The sequence below is a fragment of the Bombus impatiens genome, unplaced genomic scaffold (assembly GCF_000188095.3).
Source record: "Bombus impatiens unplaced genomic scaffold, BIMP_2.2 scf_0135, whole genome shotgun sequence".
In the NCBI taxonomy this organism is placed as follows: domain Eukaryota; kingdom Metazoa; phylum Arthropoda; class Insecta; order Hymenoptera; family Apidae; genus Bombus; species Bombus impatiens.
The window spans coordinates 2,162,642-2,183,552 of record NT_176554.1 but is presented as its reverse complement, the minus strand read 5'-3'; the positions used below and the strand labels follow the sequence as shown (position 1 = coordinate 2,183,552).

At 33.8% G+C, this 20,911-nt stretch overlaps 2 protein-coding genes across 7 annotated transcripts; one reads left to right on the top strand and one right to left on the bottom strand.

Moving 5' to 3' along the window:
• The first annotated feature begins 413 nt into the window (after positions 1-413).
• Positions 414-4,684, top strand: LOC100740376 (tubulin alpha-1 chain-like). The gene is made up of 3 exons (XM_012381699.3): positions 414-944; positions 1,231-1,447; positions 1,527-4,684. The coding sequence occupies exons 1-3, from the start codon at positions 942-944 to the stop codon at positions 2,651-2,653; spliced, it is 1,347 nt and encodes a 448-aa protein (XP_012237122.1). The 5' UTR covers positions 414-941; the 3' UTR covers positions 2,654-4,684.
• On the bottom strand, positions 2,997-19,428 carry LOC100740252 (protein hu-li tai shao). Of its 6 annotated transcripts, XR_002946049.2 has the most exons (16): positions 18,882-19,414; positions 14,659-14,999; positions 14,225-14,411; positions 13,773-14,155; positions 13,253-13,702; positions 13,012-13,148; positions 12,821-12,938; positions 11,150-11,263; positions 10,931-11,023; positions 10,600-10,795; positions 10,372-10,509; positions 10,202-10,273; positions 5,906-5,973; positions 4,115-4,258; positions 3,775-3,811; positions 3,032-3,406 (listed from the first exon to the last, which is right to left on the bottom strand). XR_002946049.2 is itself a non-coding variant. In XM_024365437.2 (15 exons), the coding sequence occupies exons 2-14, from the start codon at positions 14,767-14,769 to the stop codon at positions 4,130-4,132; spliced, it is 2,196 nt and encodes a 731-aa protein (XP_024221205.1). In that variant the 5' UTR covers positions 14,770-14,999; positions 18,882-19,414; the 3' UTR covers positions 2,997-3,406; positions 4,115-4,129. The 6 variants fall into 6 exon arrangements, 5 of the variants coding, with proteins under 5 accessions (XP_024221205.1, XP_024221206.1, XP_024221207.1 ...); XM_024365437.2 differs by lacking the exon at positions 3,775-3,811 and having other exon boundaries at positions 2,997-3,406; XM_024365438.2 differs by lacking the exon at positions 3,775-3,811 and having other exon boundaries at positions 2,997-3,406; positions 4,115-4,243; positions 18,882-19,413.
• Between the last annotated feature and the right edge of the window lie 1,483 nt (positions 19,429-20,911).

Sequence of the window (20,911 nt, the reverse complement as noted above, 5' to 3'; positions counted from 1 at the left end):
ATATAATTTAATCATTATTGATCATGCTTAAAATACGAAAAATTAAATTATTTTCATTCTAATTGCTTATTCAGAAAATTGATTAATTAATAAAGTTCATATTATTTCATAGCGGCTTAAAGAGCTAGGAAATAATACATATTATTTGTATGTATCAGTTATTGATATTTAATCATTAATTCATTAATATGAACTTAAAATATTACAAATTTGCATGAGGATATGTTGTAGAAAGTGAAGGGTCAATAACAAAAAGACAAAAATAAAGAAAATTTTTTAAACACGAATTGATAGTTTATACATTTTTTATATGTGAAAAATAAGAAAATTTGAGATTATAAAGATATTCCGTACATTGCGAATATAATGACAAAATACATATGTATTTTTATATGTACTATATGTACATAATGATCGAATTGCAAGTGTCAAAGATATACATATGTATGTGAACAAAAATAGACCACAAGAATGTGCATCACGAACTTTTCGTTCAATTGGCTAGTTACGACTTGGCTAGCAAAAGCTAGTTTTAGCTAAGATATGCTATTTATATTCGTTTATTAGATTTAATCTTAAGTGCGACGTAACTGAGAGCGGACTTGTCAAATATAACTTTTTATATTCACTCTGTTACTCTTAAATCTAAAAACGATACTTTGATGAAACAAAAATTCACAGTTTAGTACCAAGTTTAAACACAGTTAATTATGAAAAGTACCAAAATAGGAAAATAGCTTTTCCGATGAATACTTGCAATTAACTTGAGTACATTTCGAGATGATTCGAAGTGGAGGATATAAGAGGCCGACGACCGTTCTTGTGTTGCATCATTAAGTTTCAATCGTTCAAAGAAGCGGCACCCATCTTCTGTGTAAACGTGTTATTCGTCAGCAAAAAATTCTGTGTTTAATAAAGTTTTATATCTCTACGTAATTAAAATGGTAAGAAAAATTTACAATTCGGTCCAAAGTGACTACTGTAGTCAAAGTAACAGAAAGAAAAAGATGAAATAAAAAATTCAACTAAATAATAAATCATTAATACACTATTAGTCTGGATAACATTTTGTTTATTATTAAACGATGTAAAAATTAGTTTCCTGTATTCTAATTTTCTTTGAAAAAGAAGTGATGATTCGATATTTTGAATTCAAAGGGGCAATTGTATATACGATAAGAGCAAGGGTTGAAGAAAAAGATCATTATAGAAAAAATTTTTACGTTTCAGCGTGAGTGTATATCTATTCATGTCGGTCAAGCTGGCGTTCAAATTGGGAACGCTTGTTGGGAACTTTATTGTTTGGAACATGGAATACAACCGGATGGACAAATGCCATCAGATAAGTTTGTTGGCGATGATAGCTTTAGCACTTTCTTCAGTGAAACCAGCTCCGGAAAACATGTGCCCAGAGCAGTATTTGTTGATTTGGAACCTACAGTAGTTGGTAAGAGAAAAAAGAAGTCATTAGATCATTAAAAATTTGATATTCAGAAACAGTGACGATATTGTTTATGCGTTTGTAGACGAGGTTCGAACTGGGACGTACAAGCATCTTTTCCATCCAGAACAATTGATCACTGGCAAGGAAGATGCAGCAAATAATTATGCTCGTGGTCATTATACAATTGGTAAAGAAATTGTCGACCTGGTTATCGATCGAATTCGTAAATTAGCGGATCAATGTACCGGATTACAGGGATTTCTTATCTTTCATTCGTTCGGTGGTGGTACTGGATCAGGATTTGCTTCCCTATTAATGGAGCGTCTTTCTGTTGACTACGGAAAGAAATCTAAATTAGAATTTGCGATATATCCAGCTCCGAGAATTTCCACGGCAGTTGTTGAACCATACAATTCCATTCTTACCACTCATACGACTCTCGAGCATTCAGACTGCGCTTTTATGGTCGACAACGAAGCGATCTACGATATCTGTCAACGTAATCTGGATATCGAGAGACCAACTTACACTAATCTTAATCGGTTAATCGGACAGATTGTTTCTTCCATAACAGCTTCGTTGCGATTTGATGGTGCTTTAAACGTAGACTTAACCGAGTTTCAAACGAATTTAGTTCCTTATCCAAGAATCCACTTCCCTTTAGTTACGTATGCTCCTGTAATATCCGCCGAAAAAGCACATCACGAGCAACTCTCGGTCGCGGAAATCACCAACGCATGCTTCGAGCCAGCGAATCAAATGGTCAAATGCGATCCCAGGCACGGAAAATATATGGCTTGTTGCATGTTGTACAGAGGAGACGTGGTTCCAAAGGACGTAAATGCTGCAATCGCTATTATTAAAACGAAACGAACGATACAGTTTGTCGATTGGTGCCCGACAGGATTCAAAGTTGGTATAAATTATCAGCCACCAACAGCTGTACCAGGTGGAGATCTAGCTAAAGTTCAACGCGCTGTTTGTATGTTATCTAATACAACAGCTATTGCTGAAGCTTGGGCTCGTCTTGATCATAAATTCGACCTTATGTACGCTAAAAGAGCTTTTGTTCATTGGTACGTTGGAGAAGGCATGGAAGAGGGTGAGTTTTCCGAAGCTCGTGAGGATCTTGCAGCTCTTGAGAAGGATTACGAAGAGGTTGGGCTAGATTCGGTTGACGTAGAAACAGATAATGCCGACGAATACTGAATACTTATTTTTCTCATACCTTTAGTCCTTTGGTCTATTCTTCGCTAATTTTCTCGTTTCACCACTTAACTCTGATTTTCGCGCTTTTCCTCATCTTTTTTAAAACTTCTACTGCCGAGAAATCTTGTCAGGAACAGATATTTTTTATCTTAACATATATAGTTAATAAATTGATATTGTAAAGTATAATGATGTATCATAAAAAGAGAAGATTGAAAAATAGTATGTAAATGTGACACATAACGTACTTACATACAATAGCTTAAATAGAGGCGGCACAAGAAGGGATAAGGCATATTTGGAATAAAGAAATTGAAGATGAAAATTATAACACGACGAGGAGTTATCCCACATATTTTCTTGTCAATCAGAGACGTATTTCGTTTGTTTCGTTTTATTGCATTACACAAACGGGGCTGGGGAGGCAAAATTAAATAGCGGATTAAATAGTTCAGCGCGACGCTTTAACAAATTAAAAACGTAAAAACATTAACAGTACAATATAGTTTCTTATCGTACGTAGACGTAATGCGATGGCAGTCTTGAGTCCTGGAAAGATGCTGTGATTGTTGCACGGTTATTTCAATTTTAAATTTTCTATGTTCTATTTCCTATTTTCTATTTTCATTCGTCTCCGGTATATGCATTTTTTTTAACTCGCTTTGCGATCTTCGACTCTTCTCTGTCTCGCGGCTTAATCCTCATTCGGTAATAGTTCTTTTATTTGCGATAAGCTTTTGCTCGTGGCAGTGTCTGGAAATAAAAAATCGAAGGGGAAACCTTTTATAAAGTACGATCCAATAACAACTTATGTTTCCATTATTTATACTCGTGATGCATATCGAAACAGACATTGATTAAACAGTATGATTTTCAGAGACTAGTGGACAAAAAATGAGTTACACGCAATCCCGAATAATAACGTGTGACCGTATAAACACCATCATAGCAATCATGATTCTAACTGGCGACTATAGGATACGAAATCTAAGATTGCTGCAACTATGCGAATTACATTAGCATCAATAGCTCTTCTACTCTATAATAGTAATAACAATAATAATAATGAAAATTAAGAAAGAGAAGGAAGACATATTCTCACACAGAAATTTCTATCCTACCTTTCTTCTTTGAACTTCTTCTTACGATTAGTATTTCCTGGATACAAAAAATTTGATGTAAGTCGCGGTATAACTATTCCAATTAGCAAGAAGATAAGTGGAAGATTCGTGTGAAGTGACAATTTTATTCCCGTCATCAATCATAACATAACCTTTTAAACAAATATCTGCTAAAAATGCGACATTGATCTACGCAAAGTCAACTGGTTAGAATCAATAATTGTAAAAAAAAGAAAAAAAGAGAAAAGAAAGATTAACGCATGTATAATCGAGAATAATGAATGAGGTGGATACGGATAAAGATACCAATTCCAATATTGTGTATTTTGTACATACGTACCAAAGTTAGGACTACCTACGCCTCGACTGGCTTCTTCTTCTCTTTCTTCTTCTTTAGGAAAGATGGTGTCCTAAGGCCTTTCTTCTTCTTCTTTTCCTTTTTCGGCGACTCCTCGCTAACGCTCACATCCTGCGACACGGAACCCTTAACACGGAAGGTCCCAACCGTAACCATAAACCTTTCTGCATGCACATGCAAGTAGCCAATTCGCCTTTTCCTTCTTTCTCCCTACAAGCTCGCACACGCGCGCGCGCGCCTGCTCTTTCTTCCTCGAATCTTTTCTCCCATTATGTATCGTTTTATCAATATATGTATATATATATGTACAGTACTGTGCAAAAATGTTAAACCATCTATAAAAAAGGAAGTATTTCATTTTTATGAAAGAGTATAACGATACTTGATGTTGTTCGAACTCTGTTATTACTTTCAAGAATTTAATTCACGAATTGTCAGTATAGCTGAACTTCCCTAATTCGAATTTCTATAACTTTATTCTGTAGTATGAATCCGCTATGAAAATCTTTACATATTGAAATATAAACTTATTATAGTTCGAATTATTTGTCATATGACTAGGCATGTTATTTTACCCTCATAATTCGAATTCGAAGAAACCTAACCTTTGCAAGTAAAAGTTTACTAGCTATAAGTTGAAGTTCGGGGCCGGTTACTTTTACGATTCGAAATACATAATTGTAATTATAATTGCATATATATATTACGGCAAACAATTCTATATCAATTTGTACTCACTGTAGAGAATATCTGAAGGTTTGTCTTTATTTGAATCATAGTGGTATAAGTCAGACCACTGATTACACAAAACAGTATTCTATGTTTATTATTATACAGTATTGATTATATTTTTGCACGCCATGAAAACGTACTGTGGCAGAAAATGAAGTTATAGTTTAATTAATTATAAAAAATAATAAATGATAATTTAAAAAAATTCAACTTCTCAAAATCTTGACTTACACCACTATGACTTTCAAAATATCATATAACACTGTATGGTATGGAAATATTTCCTAAATATTACCTGCAATTATGAGATCATCGTCGTAGATGGTCTAAAATGTTTCCATAGTATTGTACATACATATATGTATAAATACACGCGCACGTGTGTCCCATTTTCTTTTCCTTCGCCCCTTAGCGTTTTGCATGATCTTTATTGGATCCATAAAAATCGGTCATTCTTAGATTCATGCAAGCGAACACTATTGGCGTACTAGCTTATTCCTAGCATTATATCGCAGTTAATGACGAAGCAGCATTTGTGTATGATTCTTAAGATTCGTTCGATAAATTAAAGATGAGATTGTGATATAAAGATTCGTAAAAATGTACGATTAGTTTAAGATAAAAGATAATCGCGACTAATTCTTTCATGTATAAAAAACGATGCGACATAGATTCGTTAGAAATAGTAAAAGACAAAAATGTGTAGCTTTATCATTTTACGAAACATCCTTATATGCAAAATGTGACACTGATCTTTAAATTGTTATAATAAAGATTTAATGCATGATAAAAGGTATGTTCCAATCTTGTGACTGTGTGTACATATGCGATATATATTTCGTTATCGCATATATACTTTGAGAATCCTCGAGCTTTTCTTTCGATAATTCATCGCTCCCTTTTATTTTTGCATTTTTCAAGTTCTATTAATCGACAATATAGCATGATAAAGGTTGAAGTTATATAAGATATTATTGCACATTTGTGATAAAACTCGAGGATAATGATAATATTTAAGTTAAGATGACGTAAGAAACAAACCTCTTTACTACTTTGAGAAAATGTACTGTGATGCGCATCAGAGTGATCGCCGTTTACGGTATTTTCCCCTGAAACAATAAGGTGAGAAATATTACACGTTGTCTACAAATTTTGTATATAAATGATAAAGAAGGGAAGCATAATGTCATGTAAAATCTATGTTTACAAATACTCACGCTTACCTCGAAAACGAAAACCAAAGTATAATTCTTGTTTGCTCTTCAAGCGTTTCGAATACGCAGTCACATTATAACAACTGATAAAGATGTTAAAATGGATATTAAAATGATTTGTTTTGATCTCTGTATCTTGTTACTTTTAGGAAAATTATTTATTTCATAATCTTAATATGTTTCGCATACAAAACATGTACTCGATACAAATAAAAGAAAAAATAAATAAGAAAAGAAAGAAAAACTAAAAAAACAAAGTATGCAATATCAGGACACGAACAATGTGCATAATACAATTGCAAACACTAGATACAAACAATAAACAAAACGAGCACTGTGTAGAAATAGAATACAAATTAACATATCGTTTTATACCTTTGATAAATAAAAAAATTTCTTTGGTTTGTAGCAACAGAAAAGGAATATTTTTGTGGATATTTGAAAAAGTATTTTTTAAATAATCCTAGGAACTAAATTCTACGATGATGGTTCTACTATTGGTTTTCTCAACTTATTAACTTAAAGAAACTCCACTGAAGCAAGTGTTACATCTTTGAGAAGATGAATTTCTGAAAAGGACGATGTTTGATCGTTTGATGAAATCATTTTAAAGGAATGCGTTATTGTTATTTTCTAAGTTATGACTAGATAATTCTTTGTCATTTACGATTTTTTCGGAATCACAAAATGTATAAGTATCGTCAAGTCGTTTTCCTCCAATTTCTGCGTTTAAATCCACGATCTTCTCGTCTGATTCTTCTTCACCTATGGTTGATAACGGAGAATATTCTTGATTGTAATCCATAGGACAGGAATTCATACAATAAATACAATCAACGCACGCTTCTACAGCTTTAGTAGTCTCTGATAGTGTCATTGGTTCTTTTCTTCTTTTCTCAATTTCGAACAGATCATACGAACCTACATTGCAATCCATTTCAACGAGTTTTTCTAAACTTTCAGATAGACCAGGCTCAACTTCTTCCTTATTTTGTCTATGCGATGTTTTATTTTCAACACTGCTCTCGACATCTAAACTTCTTTCTATTCGGAAGTTCAATTCAACTGCTTCTTTATCAGTATTTATTGGCTTCGCTTTCACTATTGTACGAAACTCGAAAATTGCGTCTGCTTCTGTTTCAACAGATTGATTATTCTCCTCGTCTAAAGCTAAATTCTCAAAAGAAATCGATGTAACTCCCGTACTTCGATCAGATCTTTTTGATTCATCACTGTTTATCATTGTTGTCAAATTATCCACCCGCTGCCCAATTTCCTCTTTCTCATTGTTACTAGTATTACTGTCTTCTTTTTCTTTCAACTCTACAGCCTTAGAAGTCTCTGATAGTTTTGCTACTTCTTCTTCCCTTGTATCAATTTCAGGTAAATTATCCGAATCTATATTCCAACCCTTCTCAGCAAGCTTCTCTAAACTTTCAGGTAGACTGAGTTCAACTTTTTCCTTATCTTTTTTATGAGATTTTTTATTTTCAATATCTGAATTTATATTCCAATCTATCTCAGCGAGTTTCTCTAGACTTTCAGATAGACCGGACTCAACTTCTTCCATATTTTGCCTATGCGATTTTTTATCTTCAACACTGCTCTCAACATCAAAATTTCTCTCTATTCGGAAGTTCAGTTCAAATTCCTTTTTATCAGTATTTGTTGGCTTCGCCTTCACTAGTGTATGAAATTCGAAAATTGCTGCTTCCATCATGTCATCTGCTTCTGCTGTTGTTTCAGGAGACTGATCATTCTTCTCGTGTAAAACCAGATTTTCAAAAGCGGTAACAGTCGGTGCAACTTGTGTGTTTCGATCAGATGCTTTTTTTAATTTGTCACTGTTTACCGTCGTTGTCAAATCCTTCTGCTGCCCGATGTTTTCTTCGTCATTGCTAACAGTATCATTGTTCCCTTTTTCTCTCAGCTCTATATTTGCATAGGTTTTTGCTTTCTTAATTTCATCGCATGCATCGATCACATGGTGAATAACTTCATGTATAACGATAACAGGCGTAGTTTGATTGGTCTGAGTCTTTTCGATTTCTTTCGGCGTGTGTTTATTATCTTTTACGTTCAAACATAATTTTGGAGTTGAGAATTGCCAAGAAATGGTTGATAACGGCGAACTAGATCGATCATTTAACTCTATACTCGAGAGAGTATCATAAACTTTTTGAAAAATTTCATTTACTAGACAGTAAATGATCACATACGTGTCATTTCCATTAAGTTCTGCGATAATTTCATTCGCTATATTGCTTATGTCATTTCGAAAATATTCACCGGTAGTTTCCAGCAATTCTAAAGTCGTGTCGGTGAATAGTTCCAACATATCAGATCCTTCGTTCGAACGAATTTCAACTTGTCCATTATCAAAACATACATCGTTATTTATTGTCTTATTATCGTTAGAAAGCTCACACTTTTCACTGTCGGATAACGAATTGAACCAAATATAATTATCAGTTTTATCGTCTACGCAGTCCTTTTTTTCCCATTGTTGTTGTTCGTTTTTGGGACTTTTCTCCTCGTTTGATTGCAAAAAGCAATCCTGCTCCAAGTTATTATTGGGTTCAGATATAAATGTTGATAACTTCGACGATTTGTCTATCATCATTTTATCGATATTTTCGTGATCATTTTCTGAATTTATACATGGTGTCAAACTGTATATTAAACTCATATCGGACGGATCTAAACTATATTTCTTTGAGACTTTAAGTTCAGGAGAAGATAAAGCGATTAATTTTGTTTTCGTTGGTGGTATGTTTGAATCAATGCAATTTACTATTTCGGTAATCTGTTCCATAGAGCTTGTATCGATCGACTTCAAATTCGTTTTATCATTTCTATCTTTTTCTTTCATTTTTTCGTTAGAAGACGGAACATTCAATGAATTTACGTTATTTTTCATTTCCAATGATCTACGAACTTTAGATTTTCTTTTCTTGGTCGATTCTTCTTGTGTTTTTTTGTCTTCAAAGTAAACCGAATTTGGAACTTGTTCAAGACCATTGTATTTCGTGTCACCCAAGCAATTTACTTGCTCACCAGTTAATATAACTGGAGGACAAGGACGGTAGTCGATTAACTTAGTTACTAACCGCTCTGCGATTATGTCACCTCGGACAATTTCTAAACGTGGTTCGTATCGATATAGTTCAGCAACTGGACAATGACGGTGTTTATTAATAACGCAGGCATCATTTTCAATCTTGTTCTCACATTTGTTTTTGCATTGAATGCACAACCTGCTCGGTGAACCAAGATCTGCAACCATAGTGTCCCATTACACCACAATGGTATTTTAATATTTGCTCCTTTCGTTTATCTTCTTTCTCAGAAGATATTTATTATGATCACGGATGCTCACACCTGCGTATCTGAGAAATTTCTTGTATTCGCAACAGCTGATAAAATGAAAAGTATAATATCTTAAAATCTTTCAACTGTAACATCAAACAAATCAAAGAAATTGGTCCGAGTATATCCCGGGACAAATTGATTTCTTAAAAATTGTGTCAGTCATTACCATACTCGAGTTGTGCACACAGCTTTTATAAATTACATTTACTATAATTCGTAATTCAAGGAAGAAATTATAATGAGAGCAGAATATTATTTATTAATGCGATGCAAGGTAGTTAACATGCAATCTAGGACAAAAATTAAAAAAAGGGAAAGAATATAGAGGAAATAACACTTATATTCCTGTACCAAACATAAATATGCAAAATGTTTATGCGAATGTAAGTACATCCATGCAAGGTGCAAGCGTTAGTGATCATAAATAAAGGTGACAAATTAAGGTAGGGAAAAAATGTAATGATAAATTGCAACACCTTCGTGCTTATGGAACAAGCCTTGCGATCGTTATCATTAATTATACGAAATTTCATTTAAAAATGCAATATTATGAAACACATAGAAGACAGGAAGAATAAGACTTAAAAAAGAAAATGTAAAAGTAATACGACACAAGACTGCCCATATATTATATTGAACATGCATACTGCACGTTTTTTCGATCATTTTCAAAATATCTCCGCCTCTATGAAAATGATCGATTTAAAGTGCATAAGCTTTGGAAGCTAAAAATTGTAAAAAAATAGCTTACCGTCGCTCAATACAACTTCAGGTTGACTTGGTGCAGGCACTTGTTTCGTTTCTATCCGTAGAACTCGGGGTTCTGAAAGTAATTGAGACACGATGCATTAATCGATTTATTTTTCAGTTCTGAGATAACAATAAAATACAAAAAACATATGAGAATTTGTTATTACTTACCATCTCTGCTCTCTTCTTCTGTTTCCGAAGTTACAGATACCGGCGATTGAATTGGACTTTTGGCAGTGCTTGATTCGTGTGTTGCCCGACTAACATTGAATGATGACAATGCTTCCGATTCTGATTGCGATTCATCATCTGTAAAACAAGAAAAGATCAAACCAAAATTACATTTACTCACTATGTAAATTTTCAATTGAGGGCAAGTTTATATGCTATTTTGCTTACAGATATCTCCTTTTTGTTTGCGTTCAACTTCTCTCTTATACTGATCGAGTTCTTGATCGGTAACAGCATCGAAAGGATTTTTGGCATACGGTGTCTTGTAAACCATTGCGTTGTGTTGAAACCCTCTTTGAATGATACCTTTACTGGCTGCCCCTACCAACACTACTTGTTCTCCTGTTCCGCTAATAGTGGCATCCTTTCATAAGCGAATGAATGTTCTCATCAATATATATTTTATCAAAAAATAGGATGTATAATTTAATAAGATAGTAAATTAATAAATTATTATAATTTTAATTTCGAGTTATTACTTTAAAATGTGTCACATCACCTGCATTTTTTTGGCTTCTTCCCATGTAACTCCTTCTAATATGTGGGATTGTGGTCCAGCTGATATCTTATCTGCCCTACGGTAATCCTTTATCTAAACAAAAAAGCACAGCTCCAAGGGTTTATTCAGTTTGCAAATACAAAATATTTATATATGATTTCATTGAAATATTTTAAGAAGTAAATGTAAACTGAATCAATGCAATTTCATGTTACTTACCTGTTGTTGTAATTGTTTAAATTCCTTTGGATTGGTATTTTTCGGTACAAATTGAAGGGCACTGTCGATCTTCACCGGTGTACTGCTATGCGTCGGAGATCCGTCTGATACCCACTGCACACAAAACCAGAACGTTAGTCGACCCTTATCGATAATTCGACATCCAACACAGCATTATGAGATACCTATTTTCGCATTGTCTGCGTATGTTATGTGTGCCTGCTTTGCTGGTGATGTCGTCTCGTTATCATTTCAATCAATTTGAGTGCATAACATTATTAATGTTGCAACATTTTAGACTGTTCATTTGCCAAATTCAAGTACACATTTTTCGATTAATTTACCTACGATCTTATCTCCTTACAGCATTAAAAAAATTACGTCTACGTCTATTTACGCCTATATATACTACTGTCATTAACAACGAATATTCTTCGAATGTTTCATATCTACCTCCCTCTGATTTAGGGTCGATCGATCTGGTTTTGTAAATGCAGTGGGACGAAGAGTTGAATATCCATCCCTTCGACGACACGATTTTAACAGGCACACATTCATACACAGTTTCGAATGTGAATCAGTCAAATAATGATATCCATGCGCATCATATGACTATCTTAAATTCGATGCTCATACAACAGAGTTAAAATGCCATAAACTCGACAAAATGCTCGAGAATAAGGCTATTATTTGTTCATCGAATCGATCATTAAAACATAGATTCATAACACACTTCAATAAAATTCTATCTATTTTTTTCTTCATTTTATACATGCTGCCATGCCGTTGTAAAGTAAAGAGAAGGGTTCTATCTTTTTTCGAAAAATTACCTATACACGATAAACAGTAGACATATATTTATTTATATATTAATAAGCTACAAGAGAGAGGCGCGATAAAGTCCCATTATAATTTTAGTCAATCCACCGAAAGATACACAATATTATAGCAACATTTATTTAGAACTACATTTTATATTAATCATAAGTAGATCGTTGGGAATTTATTAGATGTATTAGATTGTATTCCCTTTTCCCTCTCTCTTTTCTTTCTTTTCACATGAATTTCTTCACAGTGTATTTTCTATTATAATATTATAAATTGGAATGTATCGAAGGTACGCAAATATCACTACGGAGATTATAAACAACGAATAAATGTAATATAATTGATCAAGAGGATTCAATGTTCAGAATAATCATGAACTTTTACTTTCAGTTACTTTCCATATGAGATCTTTTCTCTTTCGCCATGTCTTAAATGTATGCAATAAAGTATATTGAAAGAGAATAATGGACAACATGAAATATGATTAATTTGTTTTCTTAACTCAAAGGAATTAAGCAATATTTTTGAAAATTTGTACGATCTTTTCTTACAATTAACGATGATAATTACGTTTCGACAAATAACTTTATAGAAGATTATAAATGTAACAACATGTGCATGTAAAATACCAATCTTAATATAAATGCAAATCTTGACATTGTCTTAATAGTATTTTTTTTAATAATATTATGCAAGATCGTCTAATTCTTGCGCAAATTTCGTCTTCCTTTCCATACACTGTTTTTTACTTTCTTCTATTATTTTTCTTTTTTATTTATCATTTATTTTAGAAGCACGCCGTTACATCTATTCAGTTTTGTTCTCAAAAGTGATGACTTCTACCTTTGTAATTTTCTTCGGATCAGGAGTTCCTGTTTCAAGTATTTCGACCTTTTGGTATACATTGGGCGAATTTAACCAACGTGACCTATCCGTGCCTTTACGGCCACCTTTCCAGAGCCTATAAAAAAGTGGGAACGTGATAAGTTATCTTCAATAATTGTGAAGCACCTTTATGTAACAAACATATTTACCCCTGTTTATAAAGTTCTTCTTCTTCGAGTAAATATCCCAAAGACGAGACTGCCGGTGGTACTTCTACATCGTTTCGAGGCCGCGGAGGTTCTCCTTTTACTAGTGGATTTCTGTATATATAGCCAGTTCGGAAACCCTGCGAATGACCCAATAACTTGTTAGCTATTACAGAATCAGTAATAAGCGAGAACGATGTAACGTTCCGGAATGAAAGAAAAAACGGGAGGTCTATATACTTACTGCATTATCGAGCATTCGCATAAGTGCCTCAAATTCAGTTCCACCAATTCGCCAACGCTTTTCGAGTTTCTCAGCAAGAGCAGTGGTTTCGGTGATTTGAGCCGTTTGTTGCGGTGTGGGTGGTTTTCTCGAGGCTTCGAATATAGCTTTTTTAGACTCTTCGGAAATAAGATTTAAATTATCCAAACCAGCAGGCATTAGTTTTAACTGGGTCTCGCAAGCTAGGACCATATTGTAAACATTGAAGAAAGCTTCTTCGACAGTTTCTCCGCAGCAGAGAGCACCGCGATTCGTTAAAAGCATAACTTTATTCATCGGTCCAAGATTTCTTGCTATCTTCTCTTTTTCTTCTGGTTCAAAAAATCCACCTACATACTGATGCGTGCTTACCTCTCCTATTACTATACTTTCTTGTCCAATTGGCAGTAATCCGCACTTTAATGACGAGATCTGAGGAAATATATAATTAACAGAGACGCAAAATGTAAAAACAGAATAAAATATGCATTTCTTTACTCACAGCAGTAACGGACGGAGTGGTAATATGAACAATGCATTTTATATCAGGTCTAGCAGCGTGGATCGTTGAATGCAATTGAAACCCTGCCACATGAACACCAAAATTGGTTGTCCCCTGTTCCACGACCGTTCCTTGCATATCAACTTTAATCAAGCTTGAAGCAGTAACTTCGTGATACAACAGACCATACGGATTAACTAAAAAGTGTTCTTGATCTTGATTTAAGCGTGCTGTAATTTGTCCACCAACACCTTGAGTCCAACCATAGAGATCAAGCAGTCTAAATACTGCTGCCAATTTGCAGCGCAATAGTTTCTCTCCCTTTGCATAACCCATACTTTCGACACCGCGTATATCGTTGATAGGTAATACACAATTAGAAGCTGTAAGAGAATTAGTTAGATAAGCATTTGATAAAACACAATTGAATAACTGGTATTTAATGAACTTACTTTTAAAAACATTTGCATTAAACCGAGCACCTTGTGCACCCATCATATCAGAGATTTGCTGTAGTAGACCTGATGGTCCAGCACCATCTTTCATTTGTGTCTCAATAATGCGTTCTAATTCTTCGCGAAAAAGTCGAGAATTCATCATCATTTCAACTCTCTTCCTTCTTTCCATCTCCCTCATATCCTACGCAAAAATGTAATGGAAAATATAATTTAAAAATATATCTTAGATATGCAACACTGTTGTGCGATTTTTCATTCAAGTCACATATACCGTCTGATAGTGGACTATTTTATATATGCCTAGAAATCCCAAAGAGGTGGCTAAAAAGCGCGATATGTATCGAAAACGTTACACGTAGCACAAAAAGTAAGTACAAGATACCACAAAAATTCCTTTATTGCTTAACAAATTTTTTTCGAAATCTTACCGCATCGATGTCTGCAGGCCGCATTTTACTCTTCTCTTCTTCTGTCAAACCGTCCATTACCCCATTCGTATGTGGTTCAGTCAACGGTTGTTGCTGACTTGTGTCTGCCATTCTTGCTTAATTACTGTCCTTTGTTCCTAAATTATATCTTTTTCCCTCGTCGTTTGTTTCCTTTTCCGCAGCTATAAACTGTGCCAATATCACAAGCACTGACACTAGCACTAGACCCGACACTGTCACTATTACTATTATCGTCGTCTCCACCACCACCTCCACCACCTCCTCCGCCACCACCGCCACCGCCGCCTCCTCCTCCGTCCACCCCTGCCGTTGAACACCGACTAAAACAAAATGTTTTACATCATTATTAACAACTATTAATATGTTTTAATGTATTTTTAAAAATTAAAAGGAAAAATAAGGGACTCGTTTCTCGATTAGATATAATTCTTATCTTTCTAGTTAAATAGAACTGATTTAACTGATTTAATACATTATCTTTCAGTATTCTTTTGATTCTGACATAAGGGGTATATCATACTTCGTTATCTATAGGAAAGATAATTTTCAGGCGTTTCTCTGCTCATTTCGAATGTAGAAACCAATGAACACAAGAAAAGCGACAGGAGACAGCAAACGATCAATAAACTTCCGAGTAACAGTCAAGTAGAGTAAGGTGCGTCGAACGCGTAGATGGTAGGGGCAAATTACAAGAATCCTTAGTGCGACTGAAATCGTAGTTTCCTTTTTTCAAATTCTTACTACGTTTATTTATATCACGTGTTTCCATCGTCTTCCCCTATGGTCGTATCCTAATCCCCCTATCTTAACGCTATCTTTCATTATATATTTTCCGTATCTCTTTTTGTTCGGTTTTTAAATATACTACGACAATAAATGTATCTACATCCTGCCATTCTACTATCAAAAATAAAATATTTAATCTCTTATATTCTGGATTATGTCCTCTTGATTTTTTGCCGCCATCTTTATTTCTGATATTTCAAGTCTGTTTAAAATAACACGTATGCTAAAAATAGATACATCTTAAAACCATTGGAGCATAATTGTGACAAGAATAATACTTATAAGTGTCATCAGACTTCTAAGAATATTTGGTTAATAAAAGAAATGTAATACGGACATATAGAACTAATGCTGTTGAAGATTACATATTTAATGTGTGCTTTATTTTTCTTTATGCTTATGCAACCAATGATTGCTCAGAAAACATAGAAAAATCTGAGCACTGAATAACACGAACTGTTTCTATAATACGAATTTATAATACAATTCTAAAGAACAGAAAAGGTTGCTTTGGTATATTATTGTTTAAATTAGTTTGTACAGTAAGAAAATAAGTATATTTTGTATTGCATCTGTTCATCGTTAGATGTGTCAAGCACCATACACTAGAGTATCGCTAATAACCTTGTTTAACGGCTCTTGATAATTCGGAAGCGTATGCTTAACCCAAATTCTCAACTTCCGCAAATTCTACTCTAAACAGGCAAATTGCAGAGATCGTTCTACAAATTCTTTTACTGCTCATACGAAATACGTTTGCCACCATGTCTAGAGCGATTTTCTATTCAATTGCTTTTTTACCGCTCACTTTATCGATTTCGTTCCAAACGTTATCGTACACACAATGGTGGAGAAAAGGATTTTATTCAACAATTTCCTCAGTTCTTTTTAATTTCAGTAAACGTAATTATAATTTATTACTTCTACATTTTTAAAAACTAATACTACCTATTTTAAAATATGAACAAAATTCTGCATGCTACGTTGAAACAAATAAAAAGTACTACAGTTTAAGTTATTGATCGAATAATGCACGTTGTTTAATATTAAAGTCATTGTGTTATTTTATAATAAGCAAATTGTTATATTGTTATACCAATATTTGAGATATATAATAATATAAATTTTATTTCTCATACGTTTAACAGTAAAATTTACTTTCAAGATTAATCATAAACAGTATATATGATATAACAATAGCAATCGCTATTACAAAGTTCTATCCATATTTACATTATTATATATTTTAAATATTAATATGATTTTTCTCTTGTATTATATGTATCCTAACTTGGTTAATTTTTACATTAAATTTTATTGATTAGTATGTGACAGATAAAAGATATAAATGTTTATTAAATTATTTTATATTATTTTATCTGAATATTTAATTAGCGGAAAGAAAAAACCTAAAAAGATTTCTTATTTTAAACAGCTTCTTTATCTTACGTGCGTACATAACTCATTATGACCAAGTAATGTCATTCCTTCAATTAACGTTCGTCAACGAACGCCAATTGAATTCTAGCCATTCACGGTTAATCGACATTACCTTGCTAACATTTATCTGTATCATGACGATATCAATTTTTCGCTTTCTCGTATATTTCATAAGAATAATTATTAAATTTATACGTCTGTTTAAATATGTGTTTTTTGAGAAAAATATAAAAACTGGTCAAACAAGTTACGAGACCTGTTAGTATTTCGTGGAAAGCAGCCAATTAGGATGAAAAACGTAGATAATGTATTGAACTATCGAGATAGTGAACTGAATGCGCGTATTGCGCGCGAGATACTTAATGCGACGCGTCCGCTGTTTCTCGACGCGATGATGTCATAACTTAAAACGTAAAGCTTACTATCGGTGCTCGTTGGGCGATACTACGTTTGCCCGGGCATAATGAAAGGCACGATCGTTGTAGTCTACGTCAATATAGTACATTCGTAGAACAGATCTTTTAACGAAATAACGAATCATTTGTTATTATTTACGTTTTACTTAAATTCGTTTTCCATTATTAATAATAACATTATTTTCAATGAAATAATATTTCGAATAGTAATACTGTTCAAAAATATGTAATAAGATTCAAAGGAACAGCAAATTATAATTACAGGTAAATTCAAGTGAAATGCATTTAAATCAATCAAAAGTTGAAAAATGACGAAGAGATAAATCAACACACTAGCAAACGCACAGGTGAGCGTGCCTACTATAGAATCGAAACTCGAGAGTAGCAAGTTTATTTCCAAGCGACGATAGATTGCGCGCGGGCGGTCTGGAGTTTGTAACAAAAAAAAAAGACGTCAACGATTATGTAGCAACCTATTGGACCTACGTGTTAAATAATACTTTTCACGGTAAAATTGGTGATGATTTAAGATTTTTGTTTAAGACACTTGCCTACACGAGAATATCCGCGTTGCATTGTTATTTTCCCACCATTTACGAATTCGATCATAAGGACGTTGAGACGAACTCAGCGTACGGTTATTCGTGTGAATACGCCCAAATGACCACTACATGTATGTCAATTTAATCCTCTACAAACAAATGCGAGCAATTTCGTGTACACAACCGTGCGTGCCCGCGACATTCAGAAGTAAATTTAATAGTATAAAAGAGAATCAACTTGTACACTGGTTACACCTTGTCGAGCTTTTTTGTCCTGACACTACTAGGCGGAGCAGTGTAACCAATTGATTAAATACACGTAGAGAATAACGAAAGGAAACTGAGTCTCGCCTGCTGTTCAAATAATGACACACTTATTTATCACTGTACAGACAACATCCATATAGAACACTAAAATAATATCAACTTTTAAATTCATGAAATAAAAACCTGCAATGAATATAGTTTTTAGTTTCAAATGAATGGTTCCCGCCGGTCATAGTTTACGCAATGCTGTGAAACATTATGTTAAGTGAAAGAATGTAGTAGCAAATTGCAATCGCGTTTAAGATTAAATTTTTCATTAGAACTGTATGTTTAACATGAATATAGAAATAAAAGAAGGTCAATGGTATAACAATGCAAATGGCGATACAGCAATGGTGAGTAATGGGTTTCAATGGCGCAATTATGACAGCGAGTATCTTGACAGTAATTATCTACGTACCTTTCTTCAATATACTATAAGTGATGAGAAGAAACACGACAGGCGAAATTATAAAATATATTCGAAAAATGCATCCACACATGCACACAAAGCCATTCAACATTGTCGCTCAATCGACTCGACTCGACTCGACACTACACCAACTCGGCACGGTATGACACACCCCTTACGCTACGTCATTCTTGTCAATTATTTCGAACCACGTTCTCTCGTACAGAGTGTTGGAACTTTCCAAGTGATTCGTATTTACAGTGGTATTTTTTGCTATTAGTTAGTGAAGTAGTGACTTACCTAGCTCAAAATCGGCAACTATCGTCAATGATCGATATATCCGTATTCGTTTGGGGAACCGTTCGACTCGCTGTTCGTATCACCGAGCGGTCGTTCCGTTCGGTGGACAGCTTCCCCGCCCCCGTCGCCGTCGATGCTCTTCCGGCGGCTGGCAAACCTTCCCCAAGCCTCCTCCTCCACCTCCTAGTAACTTCGCTCCTACTACCACCACTACTATTCCTACCACCACCACTTCCACTTCCACTTCTACCTCTATCTTCTGTTCACCACTTTCGTTACAACCACTTCGAGCTTTATATCTCCTTTTCTCTTTCTGTATTTACTTTTCCAACCAGCTCTACCTTTTAACCTATGCTTTTATAATTTATTTATATTATATAACATGTATTTATGTCAGTCAGAATACTCATACTTGGCCCCCTTTCGACTGTGTACAGAGGTCGATTCTCCTAAATGATGTATTAAAACTTGGTTATCAAGTGTGAATATTTCGTCTTCGTCTGTACACTGCTCCGCATTCTTGCTTTTTTCCTCCAACTAATTGTACAATGGGCACGCGGATCGTGCGCACAATACTGCTGCGCAACTAATCTGAAAGCGACCCAATGAGAAATCGCTTCTCGAAAATATATCGTCTGATTGGCTACCTTTCAAGTTATCGTCCAATCAAAACGTTCGAGTTTTGTACAACCAATGAAATATTACGTACAATACGTATGTACCAAAAATCATCGAAAGTCGATATGTTACGATTAATCGATAATATTTTTTTATGCGGCAATATAAAGTACTTTAAACAATAAAAAGTAGAATCTTTGTCATTTATTAATAAATTGACAATGCAGATTGAAATATTATCATTACTAGTTAATCTTAATATTTCCTTCCCTACATAATTCTATATAGCAATAGTTATATTGAATAATATATCGTTTTACATCTTAATTTTAATGTAATATATACTTCTCATATATACATGTGTTTATCCATTCACTTATGTATTCGATTCATTTCTCTTTCCTCATATTCTATCAATGCAAATATATATATATATATATATATATATATATATATGTGTGTGTGTACACCTTTGATATACATCGTTCGATTTGGATTGCATGCTTTGAAAATGTTAAACAATGCGCTTTACAAAGAATATACTTACTGCTACTAATAAGTTATTAATTTAAAGTAGCTACAATAAAATAAAATGAAATTAATTTTATCAATGAATGTTTAATATGTTAATATTATTCGTAATATTTGAATTATCGATCATTAACATAGAATAGCTGGATTAAAGCGGTCCGAGCATAAACAAATCGGCGGGCAGCAAACCGGGTTTCGTAGTAATATAACGGGCAATGTAGTAGTACCGTAGAACGGATCGCATGCCTTTAAAGGTACTATATTATACATATAGTCAGTTTATAGTTTACGCTACACGAGTCTATAGTATTACTCCCCACTCAGAATGATAGTCAAGTGTCACTGGCCGTAACTGGTCTGAGCATCGCTCGAGCGCTTATGTTCGCCAAACGGCGGGCTAAATAATACTGACAAGGAACACTATTTAATCGATGATATAATTGCATAGCTTTTTTAAAGAAAAATATTTAACAAAATGTTATTAACAAATGTTATAGAAGCTAGATCTCTTGTTGCTTACTGTATCTTTTTTTGTAGCGAATCAGAAACGGTCCATTTAAGCAAGCATTGCATACTTAATTTTATTTCATAACTTCAATATTAAAGAAATTTTAATATTATATTTTTTTGATTTACATACTTTTTCACGTAGAACTATTCCCTTGTTGATTGTGTACCACGATGACTGGAACATTCTGTATAAGCGATATTCTTGCTGATTTCCTATGTTGTGTGAAGATCAACGAACTGATCATTTTAAACAGACAAACAAGCTTACCAACGATTACGAAAAGTTTGGAGCTTGTTGGTTGTTTTAAAAAGAAATAGATCTAGCTAATTAACAATTAAACTAATTGCAAGTGACATTTTTTATTAAATTT